Source organism: Scylla paramamosain, chromosome 4 (assembly GCF_035594125.1).
Source record: "Scylla paramamosain isolate STU-SP2022 chromosome 4, ASM3559412v1, whole genome shotgun sequence".
Lineage (NCBI taxonomy): Eukaryota > Metazoa > Arthropoda > Malacostraca > Decapoda > Portunidae > Scylla > Scylla paramamosain.
In genome coordinates, this window is record NC_087154.1 from 13,400,393 (window position 1) to 13,422,266 (window position 21,874).

Consider the following 21,874-nt stretch of genomic DNA (forward strand, 5'->3'; position numbering starts at 1 on the left):
GAAGAACAGTGACCGTCTACCACAGCAGCAATAGAACGGTCAGAAAGGAAGCTTGAGATGAAGTTACAGAGAGAAGGATAGAAACCGTAGGAGGGTAGTTTGGAAATCAAAGCTTTGTGCCAGACTCTATCAAAGGCTTTTGATATGTCCAAGGCAACAGCAAAAGTTTCACCAAAGTCTCTAAAAGAGGATGACCAAGACTCAGTAAGGAAAGCCAGAAGATCACCAGTAGAGCGGCCTTGACGGAACCCATACTGGCGATCAGATAGAAGGTTGTGAAGTGATAGATGTTTAAGAATCTTCCTGTTGAGGATAGATTCAAAAACTTTAGATAAGCAGGAAATTAAAGCAATAGGACGGTAGTTTGAGGGATTAGAGCGGTCACCCTTTTTAGGAACAGGTTGAATGTAGGCAAACTTCCAGCAAGAAGGAAAGGTAGATGTTGACAGACAGAGCTGAAAGAGTTTGACTAGGCAAGGTGCAAGCACGGAGGCACAGTTTCGGAGAACAATAGGAGGGACCCCATCAGGTCCATAAGCCTTCTGAGGGTTTAGGCCAGCGAGGGCATGGAAAACATCATTACGAAGAATTTTAATACGAGGCATGAAGTAGTCAGAGGGTGGAGGAGAGGGAGGAACAAGCCCAGAATCGTCCAAGGTAGAGTTTTTAGCAAAGGTTTGAGCAAAGAGTTCAGCTTTAGAAATAGATGTGATAGCAGTGGTGCCATCTGGTTGAAATAGAGGAGGGAAAGAAGAAGAAGCAAAGTTATTGGAGATATTTTTGGCTAGATGCCAGAAATCACGAGGGGAGTTAGATCTTGAAAGGTTTTGACATTTTCTGTTAATGAAGGAGTTTTTGGCTAGTTGGAGAACAGACTTGGCATGGTTCCGGGCAGAAATATAAAGTGCATGAGATTCTGGTGAAGGAAGGCTTAAGTACCTTTTGTGGGCCACCTCTCTATCATGTATAGCACGAGAACAAGCTGTGTTAAACCAAGGTTTAGAAGGTTTAGGACGAGAAAAACAGTGAGGAATGTACGCCTCCATGCCAGACACTATCACCTCTGTTATGTGCTCAGCACACAAAGACGGGTCTCTGACACGGAAGCAGTAGTCATTCCAAGGAAAATCAGCAAAATACCGCCTCAGGTCCCCCCAACTAGCAGAGGCAAAACGCCAGAGGCACCTTCGCTTAGGGGGATCCTGAGCTAGGGAAATTGCTTGGGAAAATTTGAAAAGTAGTCAGAGTGAGATGAAAGGCTGGTATGACAGGAAGGCGAGGGCCAGATCTTTCCAGCCTGGGGACAAAGTTTTGGTCGTCTTCCCATTGCAGGGTGATCCTTTCAAAGCCAGGTTCAGCGGGCCTTGGGAAATTGAGAGGAAAATGAGTGATGTGAATTACATTGTAAAAACTCCAGAGAGGAAGAAAAAGAACCAGTTGTGTCATGTAAACATGTTGAAGCCTTTTCATGAAAGGGACGCAGAAAAGGGAGGTGAAGTAGTAGAAGGAATAAGAACCGTGAGTGTTGTAAATGTAACCACTAAGGCGGAGAAGGAGTGGTCTGAAGTGAAACTGAGCAGGTGTGAGAGTTCAGCCGTGTTGGGGAATTTGAATGATAAACTGGGACACATGGAGCTAGAAAAGAAGGAAAGGATTAGGGAGATAATTGAAAGATTCAGTTCTTTGTTCCCTGATGTGCCTTGGAAAACAAATGTGGTGCTGCACGATGTGGATGTTGGGAAGGCTGAACCCATAAAACAACAGCCCTACAGAGTTAACCTGCAGAAAAGGGAGATCATGAGAAAGGAAATATGCTGGAACATGACTTGATTGAGCCCAGTGAGAGCCCATGAAGCTCGCCGTGTGTACTGGTGCCCAAACCTGGTCAAGAGAGTTTCCGTTTTTGTACGGACTATAGGAAGGTTAACATGGTGACAAAACCTGATGCTTACCCTATCCCTAGAGTTGATGATTGTATAGATCATGTGGGAAGTGCCAACTTCATAACAAAAATTGACTTGTTGAAAGGGTACTGGCAAGTAAGATTTACTGGGAGGGCAAAAGCCATATCAGCTTTTGTCACCATGGATGGATTGTACCAGTACAAAGTTCTTCCATTTGGGATGAAGAACAGTGGGTTCTTTTCAGAGATTAATGAACAGAGTACTGAAGGGCTTGAAGGGATGTTCTGTGTACATAGATGACATATTGTTGTACACTGAGAGTTGGGAAGAACATGTGCAATTACTGGAGGAAGTGTTCAGGAGGCTGGATGATGCCAATCTTACTGTCAACTTAGCAAAAAATATTTTCATGCAAGCTGACGTGGAGTACCTAGATTTCAAGGTAGGGAGAGGTGAAGTGAGAACTATGGAAGCCAAGGTGAAAGACATTGTAAATCTCCCTTCACCCACCAATAGGAAGGAGATACTGAAATTCTTAGGGGCCAGTGGATATTACAGGCGATTTTGTAACAATTTCTCTAATGTTGCCATGCCTTGATCAAGTTGTTGAGTAAGAAGTCAAAATTTTGTTGGGATAAGCATTGTGAGGAAGCTTTTGTGGAGATTAAGAAAATTTTAGTCAGTGTCCCAGTGCTGCGCATGCCTGATTACGAAAAACCATTTGTATTGTATGTAGATGCCAGTCAGAATGGTGTGGGTGGTATGTTAATGTAGGAACATGAGGGAGTTGAGCACCCCATAGGCTATTATTCCAAAAAGTTGTTGCCATATCAAAGGGCTTACAGCACTATTGGGAAAGAGGCTTTGGGCCTAGTGCTGAGTTTGAGTCATTTTGAAGTGTATGTCAAAGGGACGGGACAGCCTGTGCAGGTCTTCATCGACCACAATCCGCTCATTTTCTTGCATAAAATGAAAAACACCAATCAGAGGGTGATGAGGTGGTGCTTGGTCTTACAGGACTATGACCTAGAGATTCACCATGTAAAAGGCAGTGAGAATGTAATTGCCAATGTCTTGTCTCACGCCCCGTCTAGTCGTGAGGCATCTTAATCAGGTGCCTCTTTTGGGAAGAGGATGTCATGTTATTGGCCGAGTTTACCTTGAAAAGAAACACGTTTTCTTAGTGTCCCCCGTGTTCCGCTTACCTGCCTTTCGGACATTATCCTTATTATTGTTTATAAGTTAGTGTAACGCTTATTTACTCATTTTATATCATGTAGTATTGTTCTCTTCATAATTTAAGTTCTCTATATCTTTGTATGTATAAGGGAGGAAGTATAATTGAGGTTGAAATATGTTAAAACGAGGGGAGCTTGAGTGGGCAACAACACATTCCAAGGAGGAGAACGCAGAGCGCCTTGGATCGTGAGATAGAACGAAGGGAACGCGTCCCTCAGGGAAGAATTTTGGTGTGGATTGGTGGAGTGAGAGTGTGTAGGTTTTAGTGGTGTAGCAATATAAACTTGATATCCAGGATCAGGTTAGTGAGTCTTTTGTGGTACCAAGAGCTTTTGTCCGCTAAAATTCGGTTGGTGAGTTGTGCTGGTGACGCTGTTCAAAGGGGTCATAGGTCAAACTGGCAGCCATTTTGTGAGTGGAGGCTGTGCTGTTGACCTATTCTATTACGACTGTTCTATTACGATCACAGGTGCGTGTCCTTTCTTGTAGTTGCCTCAAGCTGGGCTAGCTTCCTACAAGTCACCAGATACATGATTTGATGCAGGGCCTAATATGGGTTACAAGGTCCACTTTTGACTCTTGCACCCTTTTCCAGACGTTCATAACACCAGGTCATACACACATGAGGTCGGCAGTCTGTTTTACCCACCCAAAGACAAGGGAAATACAACAATTAACTTCAACAACTGAGAAAGGATCGACTACCACGCCTAGGAAGGGACAATTACAAGCATCAACACACATAAGGTCGAGGTATAAAACCCCTTTGGACCACCGTCCTTATATCAGATCCACCCATATCCAACAGCATGTTATAGCCTCTAGCTGAGTAACGTTGTTTACAGCCTCCTGGATGGCAGACCTTGTCAAGGCCTAAGGAGGGAGTAAAGTTCACTACACTGCTCTTCACTTAAGTCCTCTGCGGCTGAGCACCCTCAGCAAATAGTAGCATTCAATGCAAAACAATTACACAAACAAAGTGACACAAATACTGACAGGTGCCCACAAACAAAAACAGGAGGGTAATTCACCTCTCACTATATCATCAAGTACTCGGCTTGCTTCAGTCACGTCCCCAATATAAGTGTGTTATGAATAACTACACTCACAGGAAGACAGATATGGAGACTCCTAAAGCTACTTAGATATACTGGAGCATACGGCTGGCAATTATTCAATTAATTCCCCTTAAACCAACTGACCTGTCTAACTGTAAAAATCTCCCCAGCTCCCTCCAACAAACGTGGTCTGCCTTCGTACGTCTATCTCGAATGGTAGCTGGAATGTGACTGCCCGTGGGAATGGGAATGCCTTGCACATTGAATTCCCAGTGATCACGAAAGCATTACTCATGCAGGATGGATGAATCGCACCCCACCGTGCTCGCCTCGCCTTGGGCTGCTAACTGATATGGATAAAACTCTTTACTTCTGAAAATTCTAGTGACTAAGCTATGAAGGTTGGAGGAATACCGATTACTTTATCTTCAAGAGCAACTCTTCTGCTACTAACTATACGAGGCTTAACAGGAGAGACTAAAGGGAAAGTACTGAAATTAATTTCGAAAGGAGACTGGGTAAAGAGTAGAAACTTATAATATAACAGTGGGGCAAAGACTCACTGAACAGTGGGCATCCACACCTCCGTTCTTGCCCATTCGTTCACTTACTCCTCTATCTTTTATCGTCACTTGGCATCTCTCTCTTTCTTTTTTCATTCTTCCGGCTTCATACTCTCCCTTTTTCGTCTTACTTCTTCCCTTCGTTTTACATCGCTGCAACAAACGGAAAAGGTATCGCTTTCACAGCTCCAACAGACTCCTCCACTAGACTCCACTCCTCCAAGAGACACTCCACTAGTAACTGTCACACTGTAAGAGGAACTAAGCAGTCATCACAATTTTTTTTTTTTTTTTTTTTTTTACCTGGGACATGCTGTAACCATGAGTGAGATGTGTGTGACCTGTCTGGAGACGGGCCAGTGCAGTCTCTGAGTGGCGCTGCTGCACATGAACATAAGTTAGTGGATGGAAAGTAACAGAAGTTACCTCTCCCATCTTTGTGGTGGCAACTAAAGCTTCCCATGTGTTCTGCCAGCTACTAACAACTGCCACCTTTATACTGGAATATAAGTCATGAAAGGGAATGGGGGTGGGAGGAAAAACCGAAGTTGCGGCCTCTTTGGCTAGTCTATTGCCCTTCTCATTCCCCTGAACTTCAACATGTGCAGGTACAATGCAAAATCCGCAGTGGTAGCCTCTATGCTGTAAAAGGCAGAGCCACTCAAGAATCGACAAAATAAGAGAATGAAGGGAAGAAAAACTAAAATGTTGAACAGCAGAAAGAATATTGCAAGAATCTCTAAAAAAAAACAAAAATGTAAAAAATGAGTAGGGAAGATTAAAAATAATTCTAAAAGCTAGGATAATGGCAGAAAGCTCTACTGTATAAACAGAAACAACACCAGGTAGGCTACCACCTCGAAAGAAGGAAAGAAAGATAACACCAAATCCGACTCCACCTTCGGATTCTGAACCGTCCATAAATACAGAAATGGACTTTGCATGTGTGGAATAGTGTTCTAGTTCTTAGAACACTATTCCACACATGCAAAGTCCATTTCTGTATTTATGGACGGTTCAGAATCCGAAGGTGGAGTTGGATAAGCATAAGCCTAAAAATCCAATAAAAAGTTCTTATTAGGAATATCAAGGCCACAAATTGAAATCTCTGGGAATTGCGAATAGACAACTCTAGAAAAACTACAGGGACATACAGAAACGGAAGGTACATTTAATGCCACCATAGCAAATGTAACCCTAACAGTGAAAGTTTTAGGCAAATTCGGGCGAGACACATAGATGGAAACGTGAATTACGGGATACTGACACATAAGAAACAAACTCAGGAAGACGTTGAACATGATACCAGCACTTGAATAATAAGGACTGGCAACACAAGTTCAGCAGGAGGACTCCAGCAACTACCAGTAAGCTGGAAATTGGGGATGGACTTGAATGCACCAGTTGCCAAGCAAACACTGGCATGATGCACTGAGTCCAACACACGAAACTCAAGCCTCAGTAGCAGACGAATAAACCTCACAACCATACTCTAGCTTAGAAAGGATAAGAGTGCGGTGCAAGAGAAGGAGTGTCTGTCAGTCAGCACCTCAAGAGGTATGAGCCAAGACTCTAAGGAGTGACTGCACCTTCATACGTGCTGCCTTAATATAACGAAGGTGAGGTACCCAAGTCAGGCATCTGTCAAATATAAGTCCCAGGAAACGAGCTTCCTCAACACAAAAGATTCTTCTATTATATAGATATAAATCTGGATCAGGGTGAACACTACAAAGGCGAGAAAAATGTATATAGTCTTCGAAGCCGAGAAACGAAATCCCGAGTTGCAGCCCAATGAGCCCAAAAATCATATTAATTGCTAACTGCAACTTCCTCTCAATCAAAGGTATCCGCACTGTAGAAAAGGAGATTCACAAGTCATCGACATACAGGTTACCAAGAACTCCTTCTGGAAGCACACCAATAAATTTTTTTTTTATGGCCACAGCGAAAAGAGTGATATTGAGTATATTTCCTTGCAGCACAGTATCCTCAAGTGGACGAGCTTTAGACAGCACGTCCCAAATCCGTACCCATAAAAAGAGGTGAGATAAAAACTGCTGTATAAAAATAGGCAGTCAGCCACGGAGACCGAATTCAGACAGGCTGAGTAAAATGCCGTTGCGTCAAGCTGTGTCATATGCTTTCTCCAAATAAAAATATTGTAAAATACTGTTTGCTGGAGAATGTTTCACATATAGAAAGTTCTAGAGATAAAGGAACATCAGACGTAAATCTCATTTTCCGAAAACCGTATTGAACAGGTGACAACAAGTACCACATAAGCCTGGCATTTATCATCTTTCCCAGCAACTTACAAATACATGAGGTTAAGGAAATTAGACGATAATTGGTCGCTAATTGATGATCTTTTCCAGGCTTTAGAATGTGAATAATTACAGCAACACACCAAGAAAATGGAAAATCACCGGTACTCCAACTTCGGTTATTAAAGTCAAGTAAGAAGATGAAAGCTTCTTCGGACATGCACCGCACAAAGGAGTATGGAATGTCATCGGGACCCAGAGATGAACCATGGCACTAGGACAAATTCATGTGTAGCTCGGACAAAGAGAATGGGACATTATAAGACTCTCTACCAGGGGAGTTAAAACTGATGGCAGCAGATTCCAAATGTCGACGATAATGTGCCATAGGCGCAGTAGGATCCTTTCTGGAGACACTAGCAAAATGTTCAGTAAACAGGTAGGCAACTGTCTTAGGGTCTGCCACTGTCCCCACATCATGGGATAAAATAGGTGGGGGAGGTGTAGAATACTTCCCAGGTATCTTGTGAACTCTGTTGAAGACCTCAGTGAGTGGAATGCAAACTGTGATGGAAGAGACATAATTCTTCTAAGATTCCTGAAGAGCCCTCTTTAAGATATGATGGGTGTGGGCACACGTTTGTCAAAAAAGCCTCCAAGCAGTGGACATTTCCACGATGTCGTCGAAGGCAAGAAAAGGCAACACGCTTTTTCTCGAATGGCAGTTGTACAATCTGCATTCCACCAGAGAACCGTTTAGGAAGCCAATCTGCATTCCACCAGAGAACCGTTTAGGAAGCCAACCAAATGTCTTCTGGATGGGTTGAAGAGCAGCGGAGTGCAAGACATCAGTGAAGTATGTTGCAGCCTCATCAAAATTTCCTATCTCATCTACTGAGAGAGCAGGGGTACTGAGTTCTGTGAATAGCTGCCAATCCACCTTATCTAGACGCCATCGGGGAGGACGTGACTGTGGTGCAGGATCAGTTGACTCTAATAAAATTGGGAAGTGATTGCTTCCGTATAAATCTGTAAAACTTTCCAGTTAAAACTTAAAAAAAAAAGAAATTAGAGGTGCACAGAGAGAGTTCTATTGTTGTAAGTACTGGTTTGACTATGGAAATGGCTCATGTCACCACAGATTAAAATTTCTAATCCTCTATCCTAGATAAAAGAAGCAAATAAAAAAGCTGGAGAGTTGACAGCATCATCATCGCACAAAGGATGACGACCATTGAAATCTCCAAATAAAAGAAGAGGAGAGGAAAAAGTATTTAAAAGGTTGTCAAGTTCATTCCTTTCAACAGAAACACTGGGAGGCAGATACAGACGGCATAATGTATAAAAATGATTTATAAAAACTTTAACAGCAACAATCTATAGCGGCAGGTGAATAAAAGGAATATCTGTGCGAGCAAAGATAGCGGTGCCACCAAGGTGACCCTGTCTAGGAATAGGAGTGAAGAAAGCACAACACCAAGGAGGACTAAAATGAGTGGATTATCCGAGCATTGTCTCTTGCAAACAAATAGAAACAGGAGAAAACCTATAGATCAATACCCGAAGTTCCTCCCAGGAGGCACGCAAACTGCGACAGTTCCACTGCAGAATACTGAATATTATAATTTTGATTGGGTTTTCAGGGAAGCCCCAGAGAGAAGCTTCCCATTGCGGCCATCCTTCTGTCTAAAAAGAAGTTCCTGCCTGGCACTACTGAGATTAATGACCTGAGAATTAGCCAGGTAAATAATGTCCTGCTCAAGACATTGTTGTTACATTGTTGAAAACATAGCAAATGAACCTCCCTGCAGTAGAAGCAATACGGTTACGATTCCCATTCAAGAGTAGGGTGTGAGTCAAAGGCAGAGCAGTGACCGCATTGGGGAGAATTGGACAGTTCTTCCTCCGATGACTTAACTCATAACACCAGTAGCATTGTAAGGGATATTCAATATGGTTTTCGGAAAATGAGATTCACGTCTGATGTTCCTTTATCTCTAGAATCTTTTATATGTGAAGCATTCTCCAGCAAACAGCCTGTTACAATATTTTCATTTCGAGAAAGCATATGACACAGCTTGACGCAACGGCATTTTTACTCAGTCTGTTTGAATTCGGTCTCCGTGGCTGACTGCCTATTTTTATACAGCAGTTTTTATCTCACCGCTTTTTATGGGTATGGATTTGGGGCGTGTTGTCTAAAGGTCGTCCACTTGAGGATAGTGTGTCGCCCTTTTCGCTGTGGCCATAAAAAATGTTACTGGTGTGCTTCCAGAAGGAGTTCTTGGTAACTTGTATGTCGATGACTTGTGAATCTCCTTTTCTACAGTGCGGATACCTTTGATTGAGAGGAAGTTGCAGTTAGCAATTAATAGGATTTTTGGGCTCACTGGGCTGCAACTCGGGGATTTCGTTTCTCGGCTTCGAAGACTATATACATTTTTGTCGCCTTTGTAGTGTTCACCCTGATCCAGATTTGTATCTATATAATAAAAGAACCTTTTGTGTGGAGGAAGCTCGTTTCCTGGGACTTATATTTGACAGACACCTGACTTGGGTACCTCATCTTCGTTATATTAAGACTGCATGTATGAAGGTGCAGTTAGACTTAGAGCTTTGGCTTGCGGTGCTGACAGACAGATCCTCCTTCTCTTGCACCGCACTCCTATTCTTTCTAAGCTAGAGTATGGTTGTGAGGTTTATTCGTCTGCTGCTGAGGCTTGAGTTCCGTGTGTTGGACTCAGTGCATCATGCCAGTGTTCGCTTGGCAACCGGTGCATTCCGCCAATCCCCAATTGGCTTACTGTTAATTGCTGGAGTCCTCCTGCTGTACCTCTGTCGCCAATCGTTATTATACATGCTCCCTTGCATTCCACGTCAGATTTTCGAACTCCATTTCATCAACAAACTCCCCAAGCAATTCACCATTCCTTTTCATCCGTTCTCCCAGTATTCCTGAACATGTGCATTCATGTCACCCATCACTAGCACTGTTTCCTTTCCATGCTCTTTCACAACTTTCTTAAGTATTTCATACTTCCTCCTGTTCTTCCTATCAGCTCTTTCACCCATGATAGTCATTTACACCACCAGTACCGTCTTCTCTGGTCTGCCACGACCATCGATCCAAACATTCCAGTCTCACTGTTTTCACATCTTCACTGCTTTCACACTTTCCCACATCAAGCTCCTCCACTTTCAGTCCTCTTCCTTTCTTGTAGAGTAAGTCTACGCCCTCTCCCTATGTCTTCTGTTTTTCCTTTTCCAGTCATAACATACTCATATCCCTCCATTCGTACATCATCTCTCAGGTGTGTCTCGGTGAGCCCGACTACATCGAGCTTCCACACACTGAGCTTTTTGCATACTCAAACTTCCCCATACCTTATTTCTTCACATATTTTCATGCTAACTGCTCTTCTGATCTTGCTAACTGCATGCCTCCCCTCCTTCCGCGGCCTCGCTGCACAAGACTTTCTTCTTTCTCTCAGCCCTATTCTGTCCACCTCTCTAACGCAAGAGTTAACCGGTATTCTCAATCATTCATCCCTTTCTCAGGTAAACTCTGGAACTCCCTGCCTGCTTCTGTATTTCCACCTTCCTATGACTTGAATTCCTTCAAGAGGGAGGTTTCAATACACTTATTCATCAATTTTTGACCACTGCTTTGATCCTTTTATGGGACTGGCATTTCAGTGGGCATTTTTTTTATTAGATTTTTGTTGCCCTTGGCCAGTGTCCTTCCTACATAAAAAAAAAAAAAAAAATACAACAAATCTTCACACATATACTTGTATGGTTAGTCTTCTCTTCGTCTGCTGTTGTCTGAAGGTCCTCCTCGTCATGCTGCGTTCACACAGCACACCTGCCTCGCCCTCATCCACTCGGCCAGTCGTCGTTCTAACTTATTCCCGCTGTGATTGAGGTGGATCCCGCCTCTCCCGTAAAACTTGTTCAGATCGAGGATCCAATCCTTGTCCAGGAAGCTCACGTTGCCCTTCTTCTCTGCCATTCACTCCATCTTGATCTTCATGAGCTACTTGCATATCATCCGGATGGTTTCTCTTCTGATCCTTTCATACGGCACTTCTCGTGGGCGCCTTCACTGCTTCCAGCACTTCCTTTACTGTTTCCTTGGTGCTGGTTTCCTGCAAGTTGTTGCCTCCTCCTTGGATCACAAGTAAGCTTCTTTCGTCCATTTATTTCACTTCTTCCAATACTTTCTTCTAATACAAAATACAAGACATCATGTCTTGTATTTTGGCAACTCACATGCTAGTGCACTTAACCCCTTCTCACAAAGTCTGGGGTCTTCCTCAACATGCTGTCTCCAATTACTTGCACTGGGGCTTCCTTGAAAACCATTCTCTTCTTTCTTCGCCATTTCCATCACCTCTTACTGGTCTTCATTCTTCGTCGTTTGTACTTCTGCCTTTTTCACCTAGTTTTTTGTCCGGGTGCTTTGCTCCACTCTTCTTTCTTCTTTATCGTTCTCCTGGCTCCTCCATTCATTGAGGGTCTTACTCAGGCAGTCCCTGCACAGGAACACCAGGAGTTCAAAGGCTAACGCCTTCATGCTGGCCTCCCTCATCCCTACATAGGCTACATGAAACCAGGTCATGCATCTCTCGCATGCCACAGCCTTTTGCCTATTGGCCACACTCGTCACACGTACCACACGCACTTATCATTATCTTCAGGGATGTTGCAGCACACAAGCCAAGGCAAAAGGTGGAGAAAAAAAACACAAAACTCAGGGCAGGGCGAAACCACTTGTTGCCGCTCTCGCTTCTTCTTGATTAGCGTGAACCAGTGCAGCATGATCTTGATCTTTATCTTGATGCTACAGGTGTCTCAGGATTATTCCTACTTTTTTTGTATCGGCAGCTCCTATGTGTGCACTCCTAAGCAATGGCCTTTGTATTGGTGACTCCTGTAGCAGAAAAAAAAAAAAAAATTGCGGTACGCTTGATTTTGATTTTCATCAAGGTCAAGATCAAGCAGGGAGAGGTTAAAGGTGACAAAAAAAAAAAAAAAAAAAACTGCGGAAAGTAAAAGGGCATTAGATGATGGGAAGCTAGTGTTGTAACATCTTTGGGCCGCCTCTGTATCATGGACAGAACGAAAGCAAGCTGTGTTGAGCAAAGGTTTAGGAAATTCAGAGTTAGAGAAAATATGCCTCCATGCCAGGGACCTCTGTTGTGTGATCTGTGGAGAAAGATAGAGCTCAGAAAATGCAAGTCAGAATAGTTCCATTTCGGTTTTCCCCAGTCCCCTCTGCTTTAGTTAGTTGAGAGATGACAATAAAGCGATCGGACAGTATACAGATATTAGATCGTGATCGAAGGAACCCAACAGAAATGACACATAGAATATGTCGAAGGGCAGACTTCCTCAACTCTGATTGTATCACACATTTATCTTCATCGTCACTTCCAGTTGTATTTAAAGGCAGGCATCTCCTGCTATTATACCGTTCCTGGAGTTCTTCTCAGAGCTGAAATCATAAGCGAGTCGCAATTATGAGCATTTTAGGCACACTCTGGAGGTCTTCAGTAATTGAGGTTTACTCCCATCTGTCAAGACTCAACCCAACCCTATCTCCAAGAATAAGCTTTCTCTCTCTTTCCCTTCAACATTCACTCATTTTCCATACATTCACTCTCTCTTTCCCCACGTTTTATATTCTTCGATATATCTGTTGGGGGTTTGTCTTTGTCTAAGAGCTAAGGTTTGCCCTTATTTTCTTTATTGCTTACAATTTCTTAGGCTCCAGCAGACACCAATCCTGTCCCACATGACTTTACCTCCTCCGAGACTCTGAATTTGTATACCATTAAGTAAATTTCCTAATACGTATGCATCATCACTTCTTATCACCCCAATCGCCTTATAAGGACCTATCCATTTGGTACTTTTATTAATTTATTAATTAATCAATTAATTTTATTTATTTATTTACTTTTTTTTTGTGGGGAGCGGTAGGGATGGTTTCTGGTTCATGGTATGTTTTTTTCGCACACTCCAGAGAATCTTTTTTTTTCAATATCTAGTTCTTTCTTTTCTTATTTGCCCTTTCTCGTCCTTATAAGCAGTTGGAGAGAGCGTGGTAAGGATGATGCGAGCCGCGGCATTTCAGCGAGCAACGCCGTGCCATGTGCTGTTCAGTGAAACAGCGCGCTGAGATGCTGAAGCGAGGTTGCGCTGCTGGCCTGCGTCAGCAATGTGACGGAGGCTGGATTCTGGTGTAAAGAAGTTTTATCTTAATGGTCGGCTTAATTTTATGGATGTATGTGTCTTTTGCCATCTTGAGGCGAGATCTGTTGAGTTCTTTGTGCATGATGGCTATGTTATCTTCCAGATGTTGTCTTGCAATGGGGGACCCGTGGTTGGTAGTGGTGTGGCGTCTGATGGCGCCGTCTTGCAGATGTGCTACAATGTATTTGGAAAGAGTAGTGGTAGTGGAGCCGATGTACACTGAAGATTGGTGACTCCAATCACCATTGTCATATGTATATTGGTACACCAGGCTCATCTTTTGTAGTGGTGTAATTGTAGTAGATGGAAGGCAACTGTTCTTTATGACTAAACTTTAAATACATCTCCTGTAAATGACGAGTCTCAGTTGTGTGTCAAGGTCAGTGGGCTTAACACTGTCGTGGATGATCTTCTTTATTTCATTTTATTTTTTTCGTTGGTGGGGTATTCTGCAGTAGTGTTGTTACTGCAGTAGAGTTGTATGGTGCTCGGTGTATCATGAATTCGTTCAAACAACGTTTAATCACTTTATCGACACCTTTCTTAGCGTATCCGTTGTTGAAGATCTGGGACACTATTGTTGATTCTTTTTGCGTGGCGGTTCAGGAAGAGCAATGTGTGAGGGCTCGCTTCACGAAGGAGCTGATGACGATGTCCCGGTACCTATCAGGGCACTCACTGGTAGCGTTAAGGCAGGACTCAAAATTGGTGGACTTAACGTATACTTCAGTGGACCAGTTGATGTTTGTGCGGTATACTGAGACGTCTAGGAAGGGTAAACGTTGGTATCTGTTTCGTGTGTGAAGTTAAGGGATGAATTGCGTTTTAAGATTTCTGTGAGTTGTTGTATATCTTCTCTTGATGTGGTGATAAAAATTTCGCCCACATATGTTGTGTACATTAGTGATTTGGGTTCAGTGTGTTGTGAAAATATTATTTAATCTAGTGACTCCATGTAGAAGTTCGCAAAAATTGCGACTAGTGGGGATCCCATAGCGACGCCGTTGATCTGCACACACACCTTACCATCTGGGGCCGTATTAACAGAGATTCTTAACTACAGAGGTTTGACTCAGCGCAACTTTTATGCTTAGAGTTTTGTTTAGCTTCTCAAGTCGTGCTGAGCCAAGGTTTAAAGTCGCCGAAAATTTAAGACAGGTCCGGAGCTTAACTTTCTGAGTTTGGCTAAGCCTATACTAAGTGTAGGTTAAGCAAGCAAAGATGGCCGACCGCCGAGCCCAAGCCCGCGACCTCAAGAATTATCAGCCCGGTAAGGATGTTCTCGATGACCTGTGTGACTGAACTGTTGAGCATACGTAAACTAGACCTGCAGGAGTGTTATTTGTAATATGGTGGGAGATGCCTTGGAAAGCCCCACAGGAAAGAGTGACGCACTGATGGTAGCAATTAAAGTAATAATTACAGTGTTATTTAGCCAATGGGAAATGCAGCTCTGCAGCAATGATGACCTTGGGTTTTCCTGTGTCCCGTTACTTGCTTGTCTCATTTGTCTTCTTAGTAATACAACCCCATGCAGCTCATGCAGTTTTTTTTTTTTTTTTTTTTGTGTCGCTAAATGAGTGAAGCACTTCAGGCTACATCTTTCCTCATACGTTTACTGACTAGACGAGGAAGGAAAGTCCCGCCATCGGTCCAGCTGGGTTTCTTCTGTTGGCCTTTTCGGTCTTAGGGGTCATCATCTCCTCCTATCCTCCATTAAGGAGTAGCTGCTGAGGGTATTATTTTACTTTCTTGCCCGTGGAACAGCAGCAGTTCTTATCTCTCTCATCAGATAGTCTTTTATTCAGACTATTTTCAACCCCACATATATGCTTTGGAAACTTATTATAACGCCGCTAGCCACCAAAAAAAAAAAAAAAAAAAAGAAGCTGTCTACTACTGCTGTGGGTCTATTTCATATTTACCGGTTTAATTGGGTTAGCTTGTTAGGTTTGGTTTAGCTAGGTTAGGTTTAGTTAGGGTAAGCTAGGTTTAGTTAGGTTAAGCTAGGTTTAGTTAGGTTAAGCTAGGTTTAGTTAGGTTTACTTAGGTTAGAATGCTAGCAGCAACAGAAAGGATCAAGAACGTGGGTGCCATCACAACTTGAGATGGGCAAGAAATTAAAACTTTGCCCTGCTGAGTGGGAGTGGCAGGGCAACGCTGGCTCAAGGACGTAAACACTGAAACAAAATACCCGCGCCTTACGCAGGATCTAATTTGCAAAAAAAAAAAAAAAAAAAAAAAAAAAAAAAAAATCATATCCTTACAAAATCGATGTTATTTTTTGTTATTTAATCCAAACAAACGTAAAAAAAATGCGCTGTTAACTCGGAATCGAGAAATATAAGATTTTACTGTTTTGCTCTTTCACCATTTCATACTGGTGCTTAAGAGTTTGGCTCAGCCAAGGCTCAGCACGCTAGGAGATAAACACAAGTCTAAGCAGAAGGCTGAGATAAAGGCTAAGAATCTCTGTTAATACGGCCACACTGGCCAATGGAACAAAACTTCCTTGGTTCATGTCTGGCCTGCAGTGGTACAAGGGATGAACTTTCTGGGATAGGAAAAGTATGGTCGTAGGAGTCGTGGAGTTTTTCACATAAGAGGTCAGTGGTTTAGACCACAAGAACAGATTGTTACGACAATAGAAGCGATTATACCAGAGGAATTTGATCCTTCGATAAGGTCAATGGATTCTTCTGGTGACCTCAGGTTGTGGATGGCTGGGGTGAAAAGGATAAGCAGTTCGCCAAGTGATTAGTGAAAAAGTAGATGACAGCAGATATGACTGATGATGGGCTAGAGGGGGGAACCTTTCTTGGAGTCTTCATGTTGCCGTATGCATAACGAAGTTTATGGTCGCCTTCAACATTTTTCTCAAGATGAAAGATGAAGCAAATTATGCTGGCTTTGACGAATGAACTAAACTGCTAGATGCAGTGTTGCAACCCTTGCTGTCTTCTGCCACTGCTTTCATGCTGACTGTTCTTCTGAACATTTTAACTGTACTTCTTCGCCAGTCCAACTCTTCCGCGGTCTCTTCCTTCCCTGTGGAAAAAAAAAAAAAATGGCGACAAGTTATTGGCACTAGGACGTCCAAAGACATTGGAGGGAGCTAAGTGATACATTCCTTCTGGAACTCTGGGAGCTGAAAGGCAGAGATTGGAGTATCTGACCAGCACACACGCACACCAGATTTCAAAATAAGAAAAATGAAAATTATAACAACAAAACAAACTATTATTATTATCATCATTTTATTTTATTTATTTTTTTTTAAGTAAACGGCCTTCATTTCATTGCCAATTGTGGAGGAACCTCTCACTTTCACTCGTAGTGTTAATAACTTCAAACGTTCGGACGTGACGCACATGACATATAATATACTAGAGATTAATTTATAAAACCTGATTCATATGGCAATTTTTGCTGAAAGAATGTAGAAATAGAGTACAACAGAATTAATACCTTGTTTTGAGTTGAAGATTATATAAATATCTACAGCAGCCTCCATAACCATCTCGACCATTTGATTCACTGTAACTTTTCTTATTTCTTACAGATAAGCCATTGCTACTCCCTCACCTCCAGTGCTCGTTTGATCCTCGTAAAGAACGTCTGGTGATTTCTTCAGATATCATATATATAAAATAAAGTCTAGCCGTGTCAAAGAGGAAAACAGACACGTTTTGCACCAACGACTTTCAGCGACTTTCCAGAGAGTAGGAGAGACCAGGTAGTGCTGGAACTTTTATTTCTATATTTATTTATCTCCTCCAGCTGTGATTCATCTGCATTATCCCTCTCTCCTTACCAGTCTCTCTACAAATCTCTCACTCACCTTTTTCTATGCCTGCTTCATTTTATTCCCATCCCTCACTTTTAATAGTTAATCCAAAATCTCCACGAGCATTTAATTCCTTACATTTATTATCATCTCCAACTAGCTTCACCATTCCTAGCTGTGGCAATGACACTTTCATTGACAGTGCCGAAAGACGGTGCCATGATCCTGGAATTGCCGACACTGGAAAATGAAGGAAATGCAACCAATGCAGTACTCCCACAGCAAGAGGAAATGTGGCACAGCTTCATGAACCAGTCTACTTTGCTTCCCAACACAACGATGGACAAACATAAGTTGTTTATGTGCTTCGACCAGTTCGTGCGATCAAGGGCCAGTCTAGAACACGATCCCAAAGCGTGTTCTGTCAAGTTCGATGGTGTGTCCTGCTGGCCGGAGACACCCCCCGGACGAGTGCGCATCATCCCCTGCTTCGAGACCTTTAACGGCGTCCGCTATGATCCCTCAGGTAAAGGACCTACACCACGATCTTGTTGTTATCATTAGCTATTATTATTATTATTATTATTATTATTATTATTATTATTATTATTATTATTATTATTATTGGTTGTTACTATTTTATAACAGTCAATCTAAAATCTCCACGAGCATTTAATTCTTTACATTTATTACCACCTCCAACTAGCCTCACCATTATCATCATCGTTTTTATAACTGCTTTTTATTATTATTATTATTATTATTATTATTATTATTATTATTATTATTATTATTATTATTATCATTATCATCATCATCATCATAATAATATACTATAAAACATACTTCTATCTACCTCTCTGAATATCATATTGTGTTCAAAGAGATATATTATGTTCAGGAATACAATTATGAGATTAGACGATTGATTGATTGATATTTTGGCTCCGCACCATCGTGGTCATATGGCACCACCGAAAATAAAAAACAACAACAATGATTACAGGTTAAAACATTGATATTAAAAACGAAAGTATCGTATGTTTTTTTTTTCAAATAAAAAAAAAAATACGAGTATAGAAAACGAAATGGGATAGACCAATAAAAGCTAAGTGCAAATAAATTAAAGGAATGGTATTTCAAATAATAAATTTTAAATGAGAGGGCACCGACACCACTGACCCAGAACAGTGCATCTGGATTTGTTCGCTTTGTACCCAAGGCACTAACCCCACAATCAATCAACCCCGGACATGTGGTTGACTGATTGATTTGGGTTATTGCGCCGCAACATCGAGGTCATATGGCGCCGCTACAAAACTTAGAAAGCAATAAAGATTGCAGTTTAAGATATTAATATTAAAAACAGAACTATAAGGTATGGTAAAAATGTTAAAAGATCACTGAAAAAAGAAACATGAAAAAAAAGGGATGAACCATCAAAACCTAAAATGCTAAAAATGAGAAGGTTGGTATTTTACAGTATTAATTAATTCGATTTAATATGATTTAAAGTGAGGGGGTACTGACCCTATTGACCTAGACCAGGGTGTCTGGCGTTGTTCGTTTCGTTTCTAAATATCTGGCGTTATTCATTGCATGCCCAAGGCACTGACCCCACTGATCCAGATATCTGGCGCTGTTCGTTATGTGTCCAAGACACTGATCCCATTGACCCAGGCCACAAGACCCGGTGTTGTTCATTATGTCTTCTTCACTTGCCTCCATGCCCTCCCAGTGCAAAAAGATAAAGTTCTGCCCAATACTATATTAGTGATAGAATAAATAAAACAAAAACAGTTAAAAAGTAATCCATAATTTGTTTAGAATACGAGACTTCTCCACAAACCCTTCTCTCCAAGTATCAGTGACATCTGGAAAGTTTCATTCTCATCGCGAAAACGGAAAAGATATCGCTCCCGTATGTCCATCAGACTGGGACACTCCACTAGAAAGTGTCGCACTGTAAGGGGAACTAAGGAGTCATCACAAAATGGTTGGATTTTCCGGAACATAAGGTAACCAAGAGTGAGACGTGTGTGACCCATCAAGGATTTGCCAGTGCAGTCTCTGAGCGGCGCTCCTGTATAGACATACGTCCATGGACGGAAAGCAACATTAGTTATCTCACTCATCTTAGTGGTGGCAACTAAATCCTCCCACCTGCTAAATAGCAAGAACTGCCACCCTTATACTGGAGTATAAATCATGAAAGGGAATGGGGTTTGGGAGGAGCAACCCGAGTTGCCATCTCTTTAGCCAGTCTATCGGCCTTCTCATTCCCCTGAACTTCAAAATGTGGAGGGACCCAGCAAATCCGACGTGGTAGCCTCAACGTTACCACTCAAGAATCAATAAAACAAGTCCCAGATATTTGGTGTTGTTTATTATGTGACCAAGACACTGATCCCACTGACCCAGGCCCCACTTGCCTTGAGGTTCATCTGATGCATGGATAAAGTTTCCCCCAACACTATATTACTGGTAAATTAATTAAAAGAAAATATTTAAAAAGGAAACTATAATTTGTTCACAAGAACAGTCAAAGTGACCAGAAAGTGTTGCACTGTAAGGAGAAGTAAGCAATCATCACAAAATGGTTGTTTCCTGGAACATGAGGTAACCATGAATGCGACGCGTGTGACTCGTCCAGAGGCGGACCAGTGCAGTCACTCAGCGGAGCTTCTGCACATGGACGTCGTTCACGGGCGGAAAGTAACAGAAGTTATCTCCCCCATCTTAGTGGTGGCAACCAGAGCCTTTCACCTGTCCTGCCAACTGGCAAGAACTGCCACCCTCGTAAGTCGTGAAATGGAATGGGGCTGGGAAGAGCAGCCCGAGTTCCTGGCCTTTAGGCAGGCTATCAGCCTTCTCATTCCCTGAAAACCCCAACATGTACTGGGACCCAGCAAGATCCAATGTGGTATTCTCTACTTTGTAAAGATAAAGCCACTCAAGAATTAATAAAACAAGAGGATGAAGGCAAGAAGGATTGAAATGTTTCACAGCAGAAAGAACACTTGAGGTTCGCAGGAAAAAAATTTAAGATGGGACAGGAAGAGTAAAAATAATTCTTAAAGCTAGAATAATGGTAGAAAGTTCTGCCGTAACAACAGAGGCAACACCGGGGAGATTACCGCCTCGACAGAATGAAGGAAACACCATATCCGACTCCAGCTTCAGATTTTGAACCATCTATAAAAAACAGGGATGGAGTCAGAATGTGTGGAATAATGTTGCAAGAATAAAGCACGGGACTCAAAATCCGGTAATATGTTCTTATTGGGAATGAAAGGGCTGCAGACAGAAATGTGTGGAAATTGCCAGTAATCAACTCTAGGAAACCTACGGAGACATACATAAATGGAAGTTACATTTAGTGCCACTGGCGATGCAAGTCCAATGTTAGGGCAGAAGGATGCACCAGTAAGCTAGGAATTGGGGATGAGCGGAACGCACCAGTTGCTGGGCGAACACCGGTGTAGTATGTTCTAGTGACCAAGTGCATGTGCAGTCCTATTTTTACTGACGCATTTACTCCCAGCCACGGCAACGTATATAATTCAGTTGATACCATTCAACAGCAGCTGTAGTAGGCATGTCATTTAGTTAGGTTAGGTAATGTTTGATATTGCTACACACGATTTAGGTTAGGTAATGCTAAGTTAGTGTCCTTAAAGGTGGGTCCAGCAGGGGTGAAGATACCCGGTTAAGTAATCCTACACGTCATTTAGGTTAGATTAGGTAATGTTAGGTTTGATTAGGTATTGCTACACGTTATTTAGGTTGTTAAGTTGGGTAATGCTGGATTAGATTAGTGTCTTTATAGGGAGTTGGGTTCCAGCAGGGGCGAAGCCTCCCTGTAAGGTTAGATTAGGTAATACTACACTTAATTTAGGTTAGGTTAGGTTGTGCTATGGGTTGCGTTAGCACATGTAGCAATGTCCAAATCCAGGGATAACAGCAAACACTGTGTAAAACATCTCCCTGTATAATAACAAGCTGACAAGTACAGAGTAAACCTTTACAGCCCAGAGGCCAACTGCTGACTGCTGGCACGCGCGACGATATAAGGAGTGATCGAAAAACAAAAAGGGAACGAGAGGCGTCGTACATAAAAATTAAATATATAGATAATAATAATAATAATAATAATAATAATAATAATAATAATAATAATAATAATAAAGTAAAATCCCTCTTATCCGGCATCAACGGGACCGCCGACATGCCGGATACTTGAATATTGCCAGATACTTGAATAGAAGGGAAATTATGTCCACAGTCACCACCCTACACTCACGCATCTTACCATAACAAAGATCAGCTGATCTTAATCAGCAGCTGATCTGATCAGCTGCTTAAGTGTAAGCACAACACGCTTCCTCTTTTCTACAACTTTAGACATGATGAAGGCGTCAGGCGATAAACAGTGCACATGCGGGACTGAGTCACTGAGTAAACACAGTGCAGTGGGCCGCGGGTGGCGAGGAGCAGTGCGCTCTGATGGCGAGGGGACAAAGTATGCCTCGCGTGGGAATTTTAATCGATTTTATGAGCACACATTCATTTTTTATTGATTTTAAGGCACGGGGAAAAATGTGCCAGATACTTGAAGCTGCCAGATACTCGAATGCCAGATGAGAGGGATTTTACTGTAATAATAATAATAATGGCATGAAGAAAATGAACTTATGATATATACATGGACATCCCATCATACAGCCCAGCCACACCTATACTGCGACCCCGCAGCGCATAAAAAAAAAAAAAAAATGAGTGGCACAAGCACATCAAA

At 42.2% G+C, this 21,874-nt stretch overlaps 1 protein-coding gene across 4 annotated transcripts in view; it reads left to right on the forward strand.

The window, feature by feature from the left end:
- Positions 1 to 21,874, forward strand: part of LOC135099760 (diuretic hormone receptor-like) — a 251,589-nt gene that overhangs the window by 41,517 nt on the left and 188,198 nt on the right. For all 4 annotated transcript variants that reach the window (XM_064002269.1, XM_064002268.1, XM_064002267.1 and 1 more), the window contains 2 exons: positions 16,852 to 17,025; positions 17,279 to 17,602. In XM_064002269.1, coding sequence (XP_063858339.1) covers positions 17,296 to 17,602 — 307 coding nt within the window. In that variant the 5' untranslated portion in view covers positions 16,852 to 17,025; positions 17,279 to 17,295. The remainder of the gene's footprint in view (positions 1 to 16,851; positions 17,026 to 17,278; positions 17,603 to 21,874) is intronic.